Source organism: Lynx canadensis, chromosome D1 (genome assembly GCF_007474595.2).
Source record: "Lynx canadensis isolate LIC74 chromosome D1, mLynCan4.pri.v2, whole genome shotgun sequence".
NCBI classification, from domain to species: Eukaryota; Metazoa; Chordata; class Mammalia; order Carnivora; family Felidae; genus Lynx; species Lynx canadensis.
Genome location: NC_044312.2, coordinates 103,560,457 through 103,581,140, shown reverse-complemented (window position 1 = coordinate 103,581,140; position 20,684 = coordinate 103,560,457). Strand labels below are relative to the sequence as shown.

Below are 20,684 nucleotides of genomic sequence, written 5' to 3'. Positions count from 1 at the left end.
CGCTCAACTGACTGAGCCACCCAGGTGCCCCCAAGTGAGCAGTTTTTTAAGGAACCAAGAAGATATCCTGTTACCCTGCTCTGTATAAGTGGCCCTGTCACCATTAGTAGCGGGAGTGAACTCTGCCTGTCTTGACTCTGACCTGTCAAAATCACCTTCCTGAGGGGTGCCTGGGTGGCTTAGTGGGTTGAGTGTCCAACTTTGGTTTCAGCTCAGGTCATGGGATTGAGCCCTGCATCGGGCTCATGCTGACAGTGTGGAGTCTGCTTGGGATTCTCTCTCACCTCTCTCTGTTCCTTCCCTACTTGCACCTGCTCTCTGTCTCTCTCAAAATAAATAAATAAGCTTAAAAAAAAAGTCTTCCCAACCCCTTCCCTACCTTGAGAACCATCGGACGAATCTCATTATTTTATTTAGCCATGTCACTCATCACAAAGCTGAGGATTGTCATATAAACCCTCAATTCCTACAAAATAATGTCCATACATCTCTGCATATCCCCTTGGCTCCTACTCCTGCCCAACTCCTGAAATCATTACACTGTGACCTCTGGCATTTATAGTCAGTCTTCAACACAACCCAATACATTCTTAACCTCTCCCCTGAAAGTCTCTTTGCCTACTTGGTCTGACCAAAACCAGTGTCCTGGGGCAGTTGTTTTCTCTCCCATATCCCCTTTACCACTGAATCTCACAATCTTTTCAACCTTGTAAACATTAGAACACTCTAATTTCTGTCTGTCTAAACTCTTTTCTTTGATGATGTGCACTTAACATCTGCATGTTGAACCATTAAAGATTACCAGCATCGTTCAAATTAATATAATCTGAGACAGCCAGTCTCTCCTCTAAGCTCTGGATTACATATCCAATTATTTATGCAACACTCTACTTGGATGGCCAAAAGGTATTTCAGACTCAATGAAATCATCTATTTCCCTCTTTCCCCAAACACGTGTTTCCTTTACCCTATTTTGTGTATCACTATACAAAACTTGGGAATCAATGTTGACCCCTCTCTTTCTCTCATGTCCCTTTCTCAATTTATCAGGAAATTCAGTCAGCTGTACTTTTGAAATATACGCCAAAGTGGATAATTTCTCATTATCTCTCTCACTACCATCTTGGTCCAGACAAATCATCATCTTTTAACTATGATATTACAATGGCCTCCTAATTTTTCCAGCACCTTTCATCCTTATCCTGGTAAATTCAATTACCAACAGGTCTACTAGAGTGACCTTCTTAAAAAAGAAGTCAGATTATGCCTCCCTTTTCTCTAAATCCTGTAATGTTTTCCAATCTCACTCAAAATAAAAGCTTAATAACTTAATGCATTGTATGAGGTCATTATGGCTCCTCCCCACTGTACTTCTCTCACCCCAAATTTCCTTCCCACTGCAACCTTATTGGTTTTGTTGCTGCCCCTGGAAAAATCTTGGCATGTTCAATTCTTCATACATGTATTTGCAACAGCAAATATTAATGCTCTTTCCCCAAATATACTCAGGACTTGCTCCCCCGCTTCCTTCAATGTATTTGCTCAAAGATATCATTTTATGGGTGAGGATCTCTCAGACCATCATATTTAAAATTGTACCCACCTATTTCTAACTTTACCTATCCCTTACTCCATTTTTTTTGATTCCGCACCTACTATATATTTTCCCCTATTCATTTTATTTTATATCTGCCTCACTTTCCAAAATAGAAATTGCTATTTTCACATTTATTTCCAGTATTTTTGACCGTCTCTTGCTTAGAGAAGCCATTCAACAAAAATTATTGAATAAAATGCATCACTGGATCAAATATCTAATTGCTGCAATAGGAGTTAATCTCTTAAGGATTTTTCATCTCTAAACTCTTTCGCTGAAATTTTTGAATGGGTGAAATTTTCAGACTCCATTTTGGAAGGATTCTGGATTTAGAAAAATAAGTGGAGATTCAAGTATTAGATTTTATGTGGGCTTCAGAATGCACTTTCACAGTTCATAACGGTGACAATGTATCAAGATTTGTATTGTTCTTATCGGTGATGGCTGCCTCCAAGCAGTTTTCAGGTGGTGAGAAGGGAACAAAAGGAAAATTCACCTACACCTTGAATTTTCCAAGAATGGCTACATTTATTGAATGCTTATTAAGTGGCAGACAATATTATTAGCCCTATTTTATAGATGGGGAAACTAAGACCTGGACACTTTAGTTAATACTCAAGGTGACTCAGGAAATAAGTAGATTCTTACTGGAACAGCTGGAATGGCCACTCTTAAATAGAGAGATATCTTGGTGCAATAAATTGGAGGTGGGTATATGACAGGAGAATAGAAGGAGTTTGGGAGGAAAGCAAATGGCCTAAGTAATTATATCAAGCTTTTGATTTCACCCTTCTCTGTAAGCCCCATATTATATTATCTACTTCTCCATACAGACATAAGATCAAGCACTCTGTCCAAATCAGAACATCTAACAACTTACATTGTTCCATTTTGCATTATCAGCCCATTTTGATAACCAATATCCAGTGATGTTGTACACTATCCAAGTTCATAAATTCTCCACATGGTAGAGGTGGGATTTGCAACCTTTTAGCATGGTCTTAACATGGCCACATATCAGGGATATCCAAATGCAAAAGTTAAAAGCATTATTAATGTAACGAAAGTTAAAAACTTATTTTCTAGATGTTTTTAATGCTATTTATTTATTTATTTATTTATTTATTTATTTTAGAGACAGAGAGAGAGAGAGCAAGTGTGAGCAGGAAAGGGGCTGAGGGAGAGAGAATCTTAAGTGGGCTCTATGCCCAGCACAGAGCTTGATGCGGTGCTTGATCTCACTACCATGAGATCATGACCTGAGCTGAAATCAAGAATTGGACACTCAACTGATTGAGCCACCCAGGTGCTCCTAGATGTTTTTAATTCCTTGTACATAAATTTTCACTCTCTTTCCACCATATGGTGAATTATACATAATGTGTACTATACTGTACGAAGACGATTTTCGACTAAGGGTATGTTTTATTGAACTATCTTTTACTATCATATCACAGTGCTCTTGACCCAATGGACAAGACAAAAAAGGTTATTTGAAGTAAAATTAACTCAATTTCACATTAATTTTCCTAAGCTATTCTAGTTTAATACAAAGAAAATTTGTGTTTGTTTTGTAAGCTTTGACTTGGGAGTCTGTGTTGTTCCATTTAGCAATAAATCCGGTGGCATTGTATATGCCCTTTCTTTTCTTCTTTTTACCTTAATTCAGTTCTCTATGAAGAGATTGGGATGCGTTATCTCCAAATCCTTTCTCTGACATCTTGTATAATATTTAAGATTGCATTTTGGGGGCGCCTGGGTGGCTCAGTTGGTTAAGCCTCCGATTTCAGCTCAGGTCATGATGTCACGGTTTGTGGGTTCGAGCCTCACATAGGGCTCTGTGCTGACAGCTCAGAGCCTGGAGCCTGCCTCTGATTCTGTGTCTCCCTCCCTCTCTCTGCCCCTCCCCCGCTCATGCGCTCTCTCTCTCTCTCTCTCTCTCTCTCTCAAAAATAAATAAATGTTAAAAAATTGAAAAAAAAAGATTGTGTTTTGTTGTCACAACCATGCTTTAGTTTTAGACAGTCTTGGAAGCAAGTTCTTGCAATACTGAAATAAGGCACAGAGTAAACATGCTGAATGATTTCATCGGAATCCTCTCCATTTATAATTCTGATTCGATTTTTCTCCTTGCTACAGGGCAGCCATATAATTCCCAACTGATCCCCATGGAGAACAGCACTGAGGTGACTGAGTTCATTCTTGTGGGGTTAACCAATGACCCGAAACTGCAGATTCCTCTCTTCTTAATCTTCACCCTCATTTATCTTGTCACTCTGATGGGGAACCTGGGGATGATGGTGCTGATTCTCTTGGACTCTCGTCTCCATACTCCCATGTACTTTTTCCTCAGTCACCTGTCTCTGGTGGACTTTGGTTACTCTACTGCTATCACTCCCAAGGTCATGGCTGGATCACTTACAGGAGACGGGGTCATCTCTTATGATGCTTGTGTCACCCAGTTCTTTTTCTTTGTAGCCTTTATCACTGTAGAAAGTTTCCTCTTGGCCTCAATGGCCTATGACCGCTACGTAGCAGTGTGCAGACCCCTGCATTACACCACCACCATGACGACAGTTATGTGTGCTTGTCTGGTCATGGGCTGCTACATTTGTGGTTTCCTGAATGCATCCATCCACACTGGGAATATTTTCAGGCTCTCCTATTGTAGAGCCAGTGTGGTTGATCACTTTTTCTGTGATGCTCCTCCTCTTCTGGCTCTCTCATGTTCAGACAACTACATCAGTGAGATGGTTATTTTTTTGGTGGTGGGCATGAATAATCTCTTTTCTGTTTTGGTCATCTTGATCTCCTACCTGTTTATATTTACCACTATTCTGAGGATGCACTCGTCTGAAGGACGCCAGAAGGCCTTTTCCACCTGCACCTCCCACCTCACTACAGTGTCCATCTTCTACGGGACCAGCACCTTCATGTACTTACAGCCCAGCGCCAACCATTCCATGGACACAGACAAAGTGGCATCCGTGTTCTATACCATGGTCATCCCCATGCTAAATCCTGTGGTCTACAGCTTGAGGAACAAAGAGGTCAAGAGTGCCTTTAAAAAGGCCATAGGGAAGGCAAAGTCTTCTATAGGATTCATATTTTAATTATAAAGAATCAACAATAAGGCACTTTCATCCACCTCAGATCTATTTAGAGAAAATGCTTGTCCAGCCCACAAATTTCTAATTTGTTATAGTGATTTTCCAAGCTCTTGATTGAGTTTATAAAGCCAAAGTCTTAAAAAATATAATACCTAACAATAGGTTAAGAAGAATTACCAATAAATGTTATTATTTTAAAAATTCTTCTTTTTTTTTCTTTTTTAAAAATTTATTTTGAGAGAGAGACAGAGAGAGCAAGCTGGGAAGGGGCAGAGAGAGAGGGAGAGAGAGAATCCCAAGCAGGTTCCACACTGTCAGTGCAGAGCCCAATGCAGGGCTCGAACTTACAGACTGTGAGATCATGACCTGACCTGAAGTCAAGAGTCAGACACTTACCCACCCAGGCACTCCTAAAAATTCTTCTTAATAAGCATATTCATCCACACTCCCGCATGAACATGTATACTCACATGTATGTATAAGCACAGGCATACACATAAATAATTCATGAGAAACTCATGAAATCCACACACCCACAGAAGGAGAAATTATTTAAGACATACATGAGATAAGTCTATTGGCATAGTAGAATTTAAAGCAATTATTTTGGTGTCTCAGAACACATTCTTAACATAAATAGTTCACTTAATGGAAATATGGGTGTGTGTGTGTGTGTGTGTGTGTGTGTGTGTGTGTGTGTACATGTATATATATGCTTGGTTTTTAAAAATTATTTTTACTTTATCTTTCTACACATGAAAAAGCAGTATGTTTTATATTTGAAAAAAGTAAACTGCATGAAAATACTTCCAAAGTTCCTTGAATGTAGAATTATTATCAATTCTTTGTTTGTTCTTGTTTCTAATGAAAATATATACCTTCACATGGGCATTTATTTTCCTAGCCAAATTTCCATATTAATGAGTCCTATCTAAAAATAATACATTTTTATGGTGGTTTAATAGAGAAAACACATAACAATACAGGAAAAAGAAAAGGAGGACAAGGCATATTTTTATTCACTTAAATAAAAATATAACATTTGATATTTAAAATTTAAGCACCAAGAATTACAATAGTATTAATAACTTATTTGTGTGTAATGCTATGAATTTGTTAATATACAAATCTGCTAAAATTTTGAGTCTCACTATGTCAAAAATTCTGAATCTATATGTACGTCCATTCCTTTCCACAGATTTGGGGAGTTTTGGCCCATTGTTTTTTCAAATATTCTTTCTGCTCTGTCTCTCCTTTTGAGTGTCTCAGTTGGCGTATGTTGGTACACTTGCAGTATCCCACTGTTCTTTGGGACTGTTTATTTTTTCTTCATTAAAAAAAACTTCTGGGGGTGCTTGTGTGGCTCTATTGCTTGGGCGTCTGGCTTTGGCTCAGGTCATGATCTTGCGGTTCGTGGGTTCGAGCCCGCACTGGGCTCTGTGCTGATGGCTCAGAGCCTGGAGCCTGCTTCAGATTCTGTGTCTCTTTCTTTCTATGCCCGTCCCGCTCATACTCTGTCTGTCTCTCTCTCAAAAATAAATAAACTTAAGAGAAAAATGTTTTAAAAAATTTCTGTTTTTCAAGTTGGAGTGCTCAACTGATCTGTCTTAAAGTTTACTGATCTTTTTTTTTCTGCCAGTTCCCATCTGCTGCTGATCCATTTATTGAACTTTATTTATCTTTCTTTTCAACTCAAGAATTTCTTTTTTTTTTTTTTTTTTCAACGTTTATTTATTTTTGGGACAGAGAGAGACAGAGCACGAACGGGGGAGGGGCAGAGAGAGAGGGAGACACAGAACCGGAAACAGGCTCCAGGCTCCGAGCCGTCAGCCCAGAGCCCGACGCGGGGCTCGAACTCCGGGACCGCGAGATCGTGACCTGAGCTGAAGTCGGACGCTCAACCGACTGCGCCACCCAGGCGCCCCTCAACTCAAGAATTTCTATTTGTGTTATTAAAAGTAATTTCTATATCTGTATTGATACTCCCTATTTGGTGAGACATTGTTCTCATACTTTTCTTAATTCTTTTAACGTGGTTTCCTTTAGTTCTTTGGCCACATTTATAATATCTGATTTAAATCTTTTTCTATTAAGTCCAACCTTGGTATTAGTCGTGCTTCCCTCTTTGTGTGATACATTTTTTTTTTTGCTATTAAAATATGGGCATTTTAAGTACTAAAATGTAGAATGTTCTCAAAATCAGGTCTCCCCACTGCCACCCTCTAGGACTTACTGTTTTTGGTAATGCTGTTTGTTTGTTTCGTGATTTTCCTAGATTGCTTATGCTAATTCTGTACTTTTTGTTGTGCATAGCCACTGGAGTTGCTCCTCACTTACCTGAGTGGTCAACTAATGATTGGACAGATTTTTCCATTAATTCTTCCAAGCCTTGAACAGGGGTTCTGTATGTTTGTGTTGGAGCATCTTTTCAATGCTCTGGTGATTTAAAAATCTGCCTTAATTTGCACTTCTTCCTGTGCAGAATCTCCAGTGAAAGATTATGTCTTTCTCAGGTCTTTCTGTGCCTGCAAACAGTCTTGCACATGTACATGATATTTTGTGATCCCCACACATATACTGGAGTATTTCAAAGCCCACTATGGATTTCTCATTTCCCCCCAAATCACTATTCTTTTTTAATGTTTGTTTTTGAGAGCGTGTAAGTGGGGGAGGGGCAGAGAGAGAGGGAGACAGAGGATCTGAAGCCGGCTCAGTGCTGACAGCAGAGAGCCCGGTGTGGGGCTGGAACGCATGAACTACAAGATCATGACTGAGCCAAAGTCAGACTCTTAACCAGTTGAGCCACTCAGGCGCCCCTCCCCAAAAATCTGTTTTAAGAGTATGGTCAGGTGATTGCTTGGCCTCAAACGGTGCTGCCATCTTAGGAAATTATATTGGTGAACAATAGCTTCTCAATGTTTTTACAACCGCTCTAGGAATAAGGCTTTTCTTACAGGGTGAACTGTGTCAGGTGAAATAAAGATTAAAATTGTGAATGCAGGGGCGCCTGGGTGGCTCAGACAGTTAAGCTGCCGACTTCAGCTTGGGTCATGATCTCGCGGTCCGAGAGTTCAAGCCCCGCTTCAGGCTCTGTGCTGACAGCTGGGAGCCTGGAGCCTGTTTCGGATTCTGTGTCTCCCTCTCTCTGACCCTCCCATGCTCTGTCTCTCCCTGTCTCAAAAATAAATAAAACGTTAAAAAATTAAAAAAAATTGTGAATGGAGCTTTTCTAGAAAGCTGCCAGACAGGTGAAATAGTGACATTTCTTGAGTTTGGGGGCCACTGTACTTTAATAGTGACATTTCTTGGGGTTTGGGGCCATTTAAGGGACTCCAGACACATTCTTCTTTCTCCAATTGCTGTCAAGCTGACGTTTTTCTCAGCTCCTGTGGTTCTGCTGGTTTTCAAAGCTAACACAGAATTGGGAAGTAGGGCAGTGAAGATGCCAGAAAGCTCACTATTATTATCTAGACTCAGCCATTTTTCTTGAGTACACACGCTTTGGATTGTTGCAAGCCTTTGGTTTATTTCTAGAGCTTTGAAAGTTTTGGGAAACCTCTTGCCTGTGTTGTCTTTGCTTTTATGAAGGGGCAGATTTTCAGAGGCCCTCCCTCTACCATTCTGGAAGTGTTTCTCCAGCCCTATTTAACATCAGCTTCCTTTCTTATGCCCTCTCTGTGTACATTGGTCTATATTTTCAGAATACATATTAAAATCTGTAGTTATAGATTTCTCTGTGAGTTTGATGTCTCTCCCCCATCCAACCAAAATGTACTCATGCAGAAACCATATCTCTTTTGTTCTTCTGTGTATAATCAGAATCTAACACAGAGACTGAGTTGTGTCTTATTGAGTTGGAATTCAATAAATACTTTGTTGACTTAATATATTCATTAACAGATGAATGAATATGAATGAATATGTCTTTTCAATATCATTATAATTGAGAATAATTGTTGAAAGCAATGTTGCGTGAGACTTCTTGAAGGCTTTATTGAAGGATTTCTTGAAGGATTTATTGTTCTTTCTGTATTGGTGACCATGTAGAATTACTAAGGAAGGTAATGCCAAGTTTTGATTATTCTTAAAGATGTCCTACATTATCAAGAAGTGAATTTTGAGCACTGACCTAGAATGCATCAATCTGGAATCAGCATTAGTACCATCCTTACAAAAAATATCCAGGCTTTCTGCAATTTTATGCTTTTTATTAAACTCATTAGAGAGCTGAGCTCACAAGGCAGCTATCTAATGCCAAATATAATCAAAGATAGGCAAAGAGATGGGATGAGAGTGCTAGCCTACCTGTGACAGATGCTCTTACGTTCTATAGCTACTGATAGAAGGATCCATCAAAAATTTAAAATTAATAACTAAAGATTTGCACTCATGTACATGCTCTGCTCTACAGACCTCTCTCAGTGTTTACAAGAAAGACTGGGGGCAGGGTGAGATTTCTGAGAGCACTGCTCTCTTGGGGCTGGCCCAGGAGAAAGGAACAGCAGCCATCACAGAAAAAAGTCCACCCAGATTCCTCTTCCTTACCTTTCTACAGAATAACAGCTTAAGTCACTGCTGTCCTTAGATGCTGATAAAATTCACGGGAACTGATATAAGAAAAGAGAATAAAACCCTCTACTCATGGGAGTGGATCAGGACAATGTCCTGGGATGAGATCACAAGGGGTGTACTGTACCTAGTGTAGGTCAGGATCGCCACAAAGGGTGCCGTCTCTGAGAACTAGGGACAATGTTTCTGTGTAAAATAAAGGCTGTGTCAGCACAGTAAAGAAGGGCAGTAATATCCACAGCAACACTAACCAACATGGAGTAAGAGGTAAACATTCTCTACTGCTAGGAGGGGAACCAAGAGCATGGAGATCCTTTCTGAGGTACAGGTGCATGGCAGTGGGGGTTGGCCGCAGTGGTCTAGTCTGGTGTCTCTCACTCTTGCAGATGCACAGACCTGGGCTGGCTGCTGATGTGGATCCCAGACTTGAGTGCAGGGCAGGGATAGAGGGAAGAGGGAAGGATTTAGGCAGCTGGCTTATATGAACACAAATACCTGTGGGGTAGAACTGGTGAAATCTGTAGAAGGTCCACCGCAACTCTGCTGGCAGTTGGTTTCTGCCTCATTGTGGTTTTTTGCATTTCCCTGTTGATGAGTGATGTTGAACATATTTTCATGTGTCTGTTGGCCATCTGGATGTCTTCTTTAGAAAAATGTCTGTTCATGTCTTCTGTTCGATGTCTTGACTGGATTATTTATTTTTTGGGTGTTGAGTTTGATAGGTTCTTTATAGATTTTGGATGCTAGCCCTTTATCAGATAAAAGTAATTTTTTAAAATGGTTCCAGCAGAAGATACATCACCATCATCACAGATCTAGAGCCAGAAGGAAATGTTTATATTCTAACACCCTGCCCATGCTAAGTGTCAGCATGACCATCTTAGCACATTCAAGCACAGTCTTACGCATACTGTGAGTATGAGTACCTCCAAATGTGTCGAGGCAGAAAAGGAAACAATGCACATTCCCACAGGGAATTTTATTATAGAATTGATCTCTCCTAAGGATCAAAATAAAACACAAGAACACTGTGATGCTAGGATATTTAATGTAGATTGGGCTTACTATCCATAAGTACTGTTATGTTTCCATTCTCTATGGATAGTTAGAATCATTGGAATTGACTGCATAGCCAGTGTGTATACAGTGATTTTCCAAACTGGATGAGATATTAAACTTTAAAATACTTTTGTACTTTATGTCCTTTTATGATTTACTAAATAGAATCTATTTGATGTGCTATTTACTAATCAGTGAGATGTCATTCCTATGGAATGACAGTGTAGTTTCCAGAAAATCATTTTACCATAAATGGGGATTAAAAGCACTGAGTGAGAATGTAAATAAAAATATTTCAGCAAAAAAGAACACTAGTCATGACTCTAAATGTTCTATAATTCTATGTAGATGGTTTATTTTATGAATGATGAATTATAAATATTCATGATCCAAATATCCAATATATTGATATGATTGAACTTAAAGCTTCATTTATCATTCATTCATTTAACAAATATTTACTGATATTTCCTATGATCCAGAAACTCATTTAGCTATGGAGGGTAGAGTTATGAACAAAGCAGAGAAAGCTACTGCTTACACGGAGTTTATGTTTTAATTTGGAGATACATATAATAAATGCTTTTTTGTGTGTCCATAGGATTCCTGGAGCTGGGCTGTATATGCATGAAGGTGACTGTACCATTGAAGATGGACACTAGAGAGGTGGGAAACGTAGGTGGACAAAGCCTTTTGATACCCCGGAACTGATTGCATCTTCAAGATGGTGATAAATATAAACAGATAGAAAATAAAGATAACCATGAGAGAAAAAAAAGGAAGCCAGTTATATAGACAAAAACCAACTCACTGATGTACTTATCAGCGCAAAACAGAACTGTTGACTGCTGAAATATTGCAGAAAAAAATGAAGAACCACATTGGACATATGGAAAGAGAGACTGGAGGTATCTCCAATATTTACAGAGGCATTTAGAACACCACAGACATAGCAGCCTGTGGCCAGACAAGCACTCACATCAGTGAGTAGTCATGGTGGTGATGTGATGGCAGGGATTTGCACCCTGCGGCGTAGCTGTCATAGGCCATTGAAGCCAAGAGGTAACTTCCCACAGTGGCGAAGACTGCAAAAAAAGGACATCTGAGTAGCACATGCATTGTAGGAGATGACTTTGTTTCCTATAAGAAATCCTGCCATGACCTTGGGTCTGTAACAAAAATCCCTGAGAGACAGGTCACTGAGGAAAAAGCACATGAGAGTGTGGAGACAAGAGCCCAACAGAATCAGCACAGTCCCCCCCCCCTCCCGATTTCCAACAAGAGTGAAGAGGTAGATGAGGGGGAATGTCATAAAGACATTCTGGAGCATCTGTACATCCTAGAAGGACGAACTCAGTCACTTCTGTGTTGTGCCCCATGAACGTCGGTGGGGAATCACAGGATGCCCTGTAGTGATGAGAAGTAAAGGAACAGAGTGTTAAATGGAAAAGAGAGTAGAGTGAGGTGGAAATGTGTAAATGGCTCTGCGGATTGTTTCAATGATGGCAATCTTGTGTTCTTCAAACCTGAAGCGCATGCAAGACAAAACAATTAGCCTTCATGCTCATTTCTTTTATGAGGTAACTTAGGCTCAACAAGGTTGTGTAATTTGCCCAAGTTTACCCAAATGTTAACTGGCAGAGTCAAGCTTCATCCCAGGCAGACTAATTCCGAAATCCCATGACAGTAACTGAAACTTGAATTGAATTGAGTTAATTCTATTCACAGTCAGCCCTCAAATCCATCGGACCCATCTTAATGGGTTGTTAGGAATAATGAAATGGCTACGATACTATTCTTAGATGTGGGACTCCCAATGGGGTCATAGGGGCATACAGGGAAAGTAGAACTGCGGCTGCAGACATGTACCACCAGGAAGGCAATCCTGAAGAGAAGGAAATGCATTGAGTGGAAGACTCAAGCTCTGGGACAAGGTGCATATGGTTCAGATTGTACCCTAACACACACTATCTGGGAGACACTTCCCTAACCTAAGTTCTTTGAGCCTCATTCTTTTTCATCTCTAAAACTGAAGATGTAATGCGAAGGGGCAATTGTGAGAGTTCATAAAATAATCATGAAAAACGGTTAAGTAGAGTTAGCTCTGATGTTATTCGTAGGATGAAATCCCGATCTCTATCTTGCCTTGGTAAAGGTGGGAAGCAATATCTATCTAGTCTCTAGATTATGGATTAGTTTTAAAGTCTGATAGCCTCACTCTCTGATCTGTCTTTCCTCACATACTATGCCCACTCAGTTCTTCTGATCGCCCCGTGTGTCTCACTCCACCTTTTCTCTGACCATATCATTGGCTGCACAAGCCATTCACTCAGTTTTTTCATTGAGATCCATATTTTACTTTGGGTTGGAACAGTTTTCTTATGTTTGGAACTCATTCTTACTCTCATTACTCAGGCCCTCGAAGCTTGGATGACAAAAATCCAGGGTTGAAATGTCATGTCCATGGGTTTTATTATGGCTTCCAGATCTGCCTTTGAGGTGAGCTCCATTCTGTAACTTTTCTTATTTAAATTGAATGCAGTCTATGCCACAGCTTTCACTCATTGGTAACTACTCTTCTCTACTGACTGAAGGGCTTCATGACTTCCCCTTTCACAACCCAGTTCCTAAGGACATTTGTGTTTGCTCACCTTTGACAAACATAAATTCTTTTTAGCATATACTGTGTTCTATAACCTCCACTAAGAGCATTCCGTGTGTGTGTGTGTGTGTATGTGTGTGTGCATTCTTTCTTCCTCCTCACAACTTTATACGGTAGGTAGTGTAATCTTTATGCTACAGCTTTATAAGGATAACTTATAAATTAACAACAATAATTTTAAAAGTTTTAGCATCCCACAAGTTTACCCTATGATGTTATAAGATACAGAGTAATATCACCCACATTTGTGGTTAAGGAATTGAGGGTTGGAGAGGTCATGTGACTTTACAGACGTCTACACGTATGTAGCAAGAAATAAACTCAAGATTCGTATCCAGATCAGACAGATTGTAAACCTGTGCCTTCAGCCACCAGGCTTTCTGGCGTTTAAGTGAGCTAGTAGTAATATGGGGAAGATAAGAGGAAAAGAAGGTTGAAATAGAGTAAGGAGCTTTATAATTCATGCTGATCCTCTTGGAGTCTAAAGAAGTTTCATTTCACCCCATTATACTTACCTTTCCTTCCGTAACAGACCTACGGTTAGGAAGCAGAATGAAATTACTACCTAATCAATCAGAGCATAATGTAGCCTCTGTTTCTTATTGCTGTTGCTTTTATCCTCTTTAGGAAAACACTATGTTGCCTCCTAAGTATTACTAAACTGCCTATTTGTTGAATGATGACATACATTTGGATATTTAAGACCAGCTCTACCTCACTGTTTCAGAAGAAACATTCACAGCATCCATTACTTTGCCAAAGTAAGTCACAGTACACACAGCCTCCCTACTGTTTTTGCATGAATTACACGTCTCACTAAAAATGTATAGAATATGTAGAACCTTACCTTGCTCCTTGACAAGAAGGGAAAGGCAGCCATGAATTGTGTCTCTGATACCAGAACCTCAACCAGAGTAGAATGAGTATATCCTACTGAAGAGGCTCTCTCCAGTACTGGTGAAAAGGCTTCAAGGTCTCTGAAGCATGGAGGAATGGAGGAAAAAAATCATTGACGTGGAGCTAGGAAGACAGTTCAGGTCCTACATCTCCTATGTATTCTTTATGATCCTTGGAAGAGTCATTTACCCCTGTCAAATTCAGTTTCCTGATTTGTGAAGTGGAAATAGTAAAATTGCATCTCCCGCCCACCTTACAGAATTCTGTCTGTGAAGAACAAATGAGGGAAGGTCTATAAACCAACTTGGTAAGGGGATTCTCATATTAACCTGAATCAGTATAGTTCTTATCTCAGAGTGGGTTTTTTGGGCAGCTCCGAAGAAAATTCTTTTTGGAGGAAGATGGCGTCTGTACCAGGAACAACTAACATTCGGATGAATAAACAGAGGAGCAGAAGGGTTCTGCACCCAGATGGGTCCTCTAAAATGATGTTAAATGGAGTGATTTGGGGATTCCCAAGGCTAATGAGTGGGAACCAGGAGAAAGTTACAGGGACACAGAGTTCTCAGGGGAGCCGGAGCCCTATGGGAGTAGCCACAGTTCCCCTCACTTATTTAAGAAAGAAGCAATTAAACTGTCAGTGGGGAACTGAGGTGTCTGTTGAGTAAGCACACCTACCTATTTGGATTATTTGTCTTTTTTTTCCTTCTTCTAATTGAGGTATAATTTACATACGGTTATATCCACACTTTTCAATGTATTGTTCTAAGTGTTTGTACCAATGTAATTGGCCCTATAACCACCATCACATCAGGATATAGAACAGTTTATTACCCCCCCTAAATTTCCTACAACTCTTTGTAATTGACCCCTTTTTCCACCTCCTAGCAACCACTAATTTGTTTTCAGTCCCTATAGTTTTTGCTTGTAAGAATGTCATAAAAAAAGAATCATGCAGTAGGTTATCTCTTGAGTCATGCTTGTCTCCCTTAGCATAATGCATTTGAAATTTATGGAGTTGTACTTGTTCTGTAATTGGTTCCTTCTTATTACTAAGATGTATTCTATGTATTCAGATTGTTTATCCATTCTTCAGTTGAGGGAAACTTGGGTTGTTTCCAGTTTTAGCTAATACAAATAAAGATCCTATAAACATTCACATACAGGATTTTATGTGGCAATGTGCTTTTATTTCACTTGCGTAGATTGTTAGAAGTGAGATTTCTAGGTCATGTGACAGTTGCCAACCTGTTTTCGACAATGGCGTACTACTTTGTGTTCCCATCGGCAACGTATGAGGTTCCAACTGCTTCACATCCTTGATGGTACTCTATATTTACAGGTGGGCTTTTGTGGCATTAGTTATTCTAATAAGTTTGTAGTGTATCTCCTTATTGTTTTAGTTTGCATTTTTCTAACAACTAATGCTGTTGAGCATCTTTTTATGTGCTTATTTGCCATTCTAATTATCCTCTTTTGTGAAAAGTCTGTTAAAATCTTTTGCCCATTTTTGATACATGCACCCCGATGTTTATAGCAGCACAATCTGTAATAGCCAAATTGTGGACACAGCCCAAGTGTCCATCCACTGATGAATGGATAAAGAAGGTGTAGTACACACACACACACACACACACACACACACACTGGAATACTACTCAGCCATCAAAAAGGATGACGTCTTGCCGTTTGCAATCATGCGGATGGAGCTAGAGAGTCCAGTGCTAAGCAAAATAAGGCAGCCAGAGAAAGACAAATACAAATACCATACGAGGTAACTCATATGTGGAATTTAAGAAAAAATGAGCAAAGGGAAAAAAAGAGAGAGAGAGAGGCAAACCAAGAGCCAGACTCTTGATTATAGAGAACTGATGGTTACCAGAGGGGAGGTGGGTGGGAGGATGGGTCAAATAGGTCATGGGGATTTAGGAATGCACTTGTTGTGATGAACACTGGGTGTTGTACGAAAGTGTTGAATCACTACATTGTACACCTGAAACTAATATTACACTGTATGTTAACTTACTTGAATATAAAAATTTTTTAATAAAAATTTTGAAAAAGTAAAAAGTACTTTTGATAAACGCTTTTGGAATACTTTCAGGCTTACAGAAAAAGTGCAAAGACAGGGTAAGTGTTCCCGTACACCCTTCGCCCAGTTTACCCCAGAGTTATCATCTTACAGTACCTTGGTACACGTGTCAGTACAAATCCAACATTCACACATTGCTATTAACTGAATCCCATGCCTTATTCAGATTTCACTAGCTTTACCTTCTGATGTCCTGTTACAGTATCCTATCCATGATACCACGTAAAGAAATAAAAAGGGTTATTGTTTGGGGCACCTGGGTGGCTCAGTCGGTTAAGCGTGACTTCAGCTCAGGTCGCGATCTCACGGTCTGTGAGTTGGAGTGACACATTGGGCTTTGACAGCTCAGAGCCTGGAGACTGCTTTGGACTCTGTGTCTCCCTCCCTCCCTGCCCCTCCCCTGCTTGCTCGTCCTCTCTCTCTCTCTCAAAAATAAAGAAACATTAAACATTTTTTAATGGTTATTGTTTTACCATTATGGGAAGCCATTGGAGATGGTGACCAATATTGGATCTAGTACTAGAAATTGAAAACACATTATCAAGTTATTGAGGGAATTGCATTGGCAAGAAAGCCGTGAGCCGTGATTTTAACATTCTTTGGCTGAGCATTAAAACAACTCTAGAAATTTAAAATTGTGTGTGTGGAAATAAGCTGCAAAAACTGAATATACCTCAAAGATCTCATAATCCCTAACACGCACTTAAAACTGCCTGATGTGGCCATCAGCGTCACATAAAAACATCACACAGAACAGCACTCAACATAAACCCACTTGTTCCTGGACATGGCCAGACACTAATATCCCATGTCCCTAGCGTTGAACAGTCCTTTCTTTTTTGAAATATCCCAGAACTTTTCAGTTGAACCCTGCAACTAACTAAGACCCATCAAAAGTTCTTGAAAACCAATTAGAAAGTCTCTTCTAAAAATCCCATCTTAATAAAATGCTTGTCAATTTTATACCATCTCAGTGTTTCTTCTTTTTAATCTATAAAATTTACTCTCCTTTACAACATCTTTAAACCCCTGCTAAAACACAAGTAATAGCAGATAGCTTCCCTTGCTAAAGCAAAGCAAAACAAAACAAAACAAAACAAAACAAAACCAGCCTCTGTTAATTTTGTCTCTGATTTCATTTTGTCTTTGATACACTTCAGAAATGATCTTAAGGAATAATGGATGAGGGGGAAAGCCCCACACATCTAACAGGACTAGGGGCCAGGAAAAACAATGGAAAATGGAGTTCTCCCAGAAAGAAAAACAGAATCTCATAAAGAAATATCTCCATGGTCAAGTTTGAGGGGCCTTCATAATGCTAACTCAGCAAGATTTCCAAAGTGACCCTTGTATCTCCATTCTTTACTTTCATAGAAGAGAATTTTTTTCCACTTCTCTTCATTCTGTTTGTATATCATACATTGAGTATGATGTGGGATAAGATGTTTGTTTTTTGTCTGTTTGTTTATTTAGTTCATACGTTCCTGGACCACAAGGAACCACCTTCGGACTGAATGGAGGGCACCATTTAACCCCTTTGATTTGGACATTGAAACTTTATAGGGATTGGTTGGAATTTAGGATGTCTCCCTAGCGACAGTAGATAATATGTTCCATGGGGGCGGAGGGAGTGAAATGGATATTTGATGATCGTAAACATTACAGTGGGAGAAACTTGTTCTTTCTGCCCCAAACCATTTTCTTTTTCCTCTTGAGCACATAACTGTACTAATTTCTCAACCCACATGCAATTAGTTGAAGTCACGTCATTGTATTCTTGTCAATGAAAGTGAGCATAAGTCACATGTGTCAATTCCAAGTCTGGCCCGAGAAACCTCCCAGGTGACCGTCTGCTTATTCTCTCTTCCATCATCACCTGCTGGATAGAGGATCCAGGCCATAGGGGTGTGGAGCCACTAAATGGAAAGAGCTGGATTGCTGAATCACTGTATAAGATCCCATAGAACAACTAACTGAACAGAATACGAGCAAGAAAAATCTCTATGTTTAAGTCACTGTGATTTCTGCAGTTTCCTTGTATAGCAGTGGCGTTATTTATACAAACCAATATAAAAAGATTCCCATAAGACAATCTGCAGGCTGTTTGGCGAGAAGAAGGGGGACATATGACAAGAAATACTGTCAAATGTCTACAAGACAATTTAGTTCCACAAATATTTAACATTAATCCCCACTCAGCTTCTAAACATAACTACCGTGGCTAGGACAATTAACATTAGCATAAGTTTTGGATAAAAAGAGAAAAGCCTGTTCCAACCAAATTTGCTGATCTAAGAAAACTTACTAAAATCCTCTGAGCTTCTCCTGAAGGTAAATAATGCCTATTTTGCTGGGTGAGAGAGCAGAGAGCACTTAGCACAGCGCATGACAGAGAATAGCTTTTCAATAAATATGTTCTTTTTCTTCTCTTCCTCTTCCCGCTCCTTCTTCCTCTTCCTTTTCCGTATTGTCATCGTTCTTTATCTACCCAAACACGTATTAAGTATATATTTAATATATAAACATATTTATCAGCTGCATCATTAACTATTAATAAATTGGAATATATCCAGTTATATATTTTTATAAATATTAATACTTGTTATGTATATTTAATATGTTATATATTATATAGATATAGATTATATATATATAGATTATATAGATATCTATATATATATAGATAGCCGCCATCGATGTCCTGTGGCGGCTGGGCAGCAGCAGCGTGTAAACCTCCACATTGTACCCCGCCAGGACAGCCCACATGCTTGGTCATCGGGCCACAGACTACGGAGGTCTGTGGGTTTCCTGAAGGCCAGAATTCACCCTAAATTTTTCTTTTTGTGAGTCTGATATGGCTCATCACTTCTTCTGAGAAAGCAAGCAGTCATGGCCCCCTGCTGCTTTCATAAACCGACCAGTGAGCTGGTTCTTGCTTCTGTGCAGGCAAGGCTTCGATGTCTTTTTTTGTTCTGGTTACCTCGTTTTTTCTGCCGGCTCAGAATTAGCGCCGTTTTGAGTATGCTCTCCTCTAGGGGGCGCCAGCACACCTTTTCCACCTGCGCTTCCCTCATCTCTGCAGTGTCATCTTCTTTTCATTTATTTTGTTTTACTTTATTTTTAAATTTTATTTATTTATTTATTTATTTATTTATTTATTATTTTATTTATTATTTTATTTAAATCCAAGGTAGTTAACATATAGTGTAATAATGGTTTCAGGGGTAGAATTTAGTGATTCATCACTTACATATAACACCTAGTGCTCATCTCAACAAGTGCCCTCCTTAAAGCCCATCACCCATTTAACCCATTGCCCCAGCCAATACGCCTCCAGCAACCATCAGTTTGTTCTCTGTATTTGAGAGTCTCTTATGGTTTGCCTCCCTCTCTGTTTTTATCTTACTTTTCCTTCTCTTCCCGTGTGTGTTCATCTGTTTTGTGTCTTAAATCCCACATATGAGTGAAGTCATATGATATTTGTCTTTTTATGACAGACTTATTTCGCTCAGCATAATACACTCTAGTTCCATCCAAATTGTTATCAATGGCAAGATTTCATTCTTTTTGATGGCTGAGTAGTGTTCCATAGTACCTATATGCCACATCTTCTTTATCCATTCATCATTCGATGGACATTTGGGCTCTTTCCATACTTTGGCTATTGTTGATGGCGTTGCTATAGACATTGGGGGGGGTGCATGTGCCGCTTTGAAACAGCACACCTGTATCCCGTGGATTAATGCCTTGTAGTGCAATTGCTGGGTCATAGGGTAGCTCGATCTTTAAGTTTTGAGGAACCTCCATATTGTTTTCCAGAGTGGCTGCACCAGTTTGCATTCCCACCAACAGTGCAAAAGTATTCCTCTTTCTCCACATCCTCACCGACATCTGTTGTTTCCTGCGTTATTAATTTTAGCCATTCTAACAGGTGTGAGGTGGTAGCTCATTGTGGTTTTGATTTGTATTTCCCTGGTGATGAGTGATGCTGAGCATCTTTTCATGTGTCTGTTAGCCATCGGAATGTCTTCTTTTGAAAATGTCTGTTCCTGTCTTTTTCCCTTTTCTTCACTGGATTACTTGATTTTTGGGTGTTGAGTTTGATAAGTTCTTTATAGATTTTGGATACTAATTATTTATTTATTTTTTTTAGAAAGAGAGAGAAAGACAGACAGGAAGAGAGAGAGACTGAGAAAGAGCACGTGTGACAGGAGGGGCAGAGAGAGGGATATGAAGCGAGCTCCCCACTGACAGCAGAGAGCCTAATGCAGGACTTGAACTCCCAAACTGTGAGATCATGACCTGAGCTGAAGGCCCACACTTAGCCAACTTAGCCACCCAGGCACCCCTGCAGTGTCATCTTCTACAGGACAGTCATCTTCACATAACTTACAGTCAACCTCCAGGCATCCCATAGACACAGACAAGACAAAACTGCCTCCAGTGTTAGTGTTTTAATGATGTAGGATCCACAATAACCCGGCTTAAGTTCCTTTTAAAAAAAAAAAAAGTAAATATTTACTTTTGAAAGAGGGAGAGAGAAAGAGCGTGAGCAGAGGAGGGGCAGAGAGAGATGGAGACAGGGGATCTGAAGCAGGCTCTGTGCTGACAGCAGAGCCTACTGTGCTGACAGCAGAGCAAACCCTACTGACCCATCCAGGCACCCCCATCCTCCCACCCTCCCTGCTAGTTTAACCT

At 39.7% G+C, this 20,684-nt stretch overlaps 1 protein-coding gene and 1 pseudogene across 1 annotated transcript; one reads left to right on the top strand and one right to left on the bottom strand.

Annotated features, from left to right (window-relative positions):
* Positions 1-3,762: 3,762 nt before the first annotated feature.
* Positions 3,763-4,710, top strand: LOC115525557 (olfactory receptor 5B12-like). Its single transcript, XM_030332791.1, has one exon. The coding sequence runs from the start codon at positions 3,766-3,768 to the stop codon at positions 4,708-4,710; it is 945 nt and encodes a 314-aa protein (XP_030188651.1). The 5' UTR covers positions 3,763-3,765.
* Positions 4,711-10,883: 6,173 nt separating this feature from the next.
* Positions 10,884-11,665, bottom strand: LOC115526426 (annotated as a pseudogene).
* Positions 11,666-20,684: the final 9,019 nt, after the last annotated feature.

Bases quoted from the DNA above. Each gene is read 5' to 3' on its own strand.
- LOC115525557 (XM_030332791.1), top strand. From the start codon at position 3,766: ATGGAGAACAGCACTGAGGTGACTGAGTTCATTCTTGTGGGGTTAACC.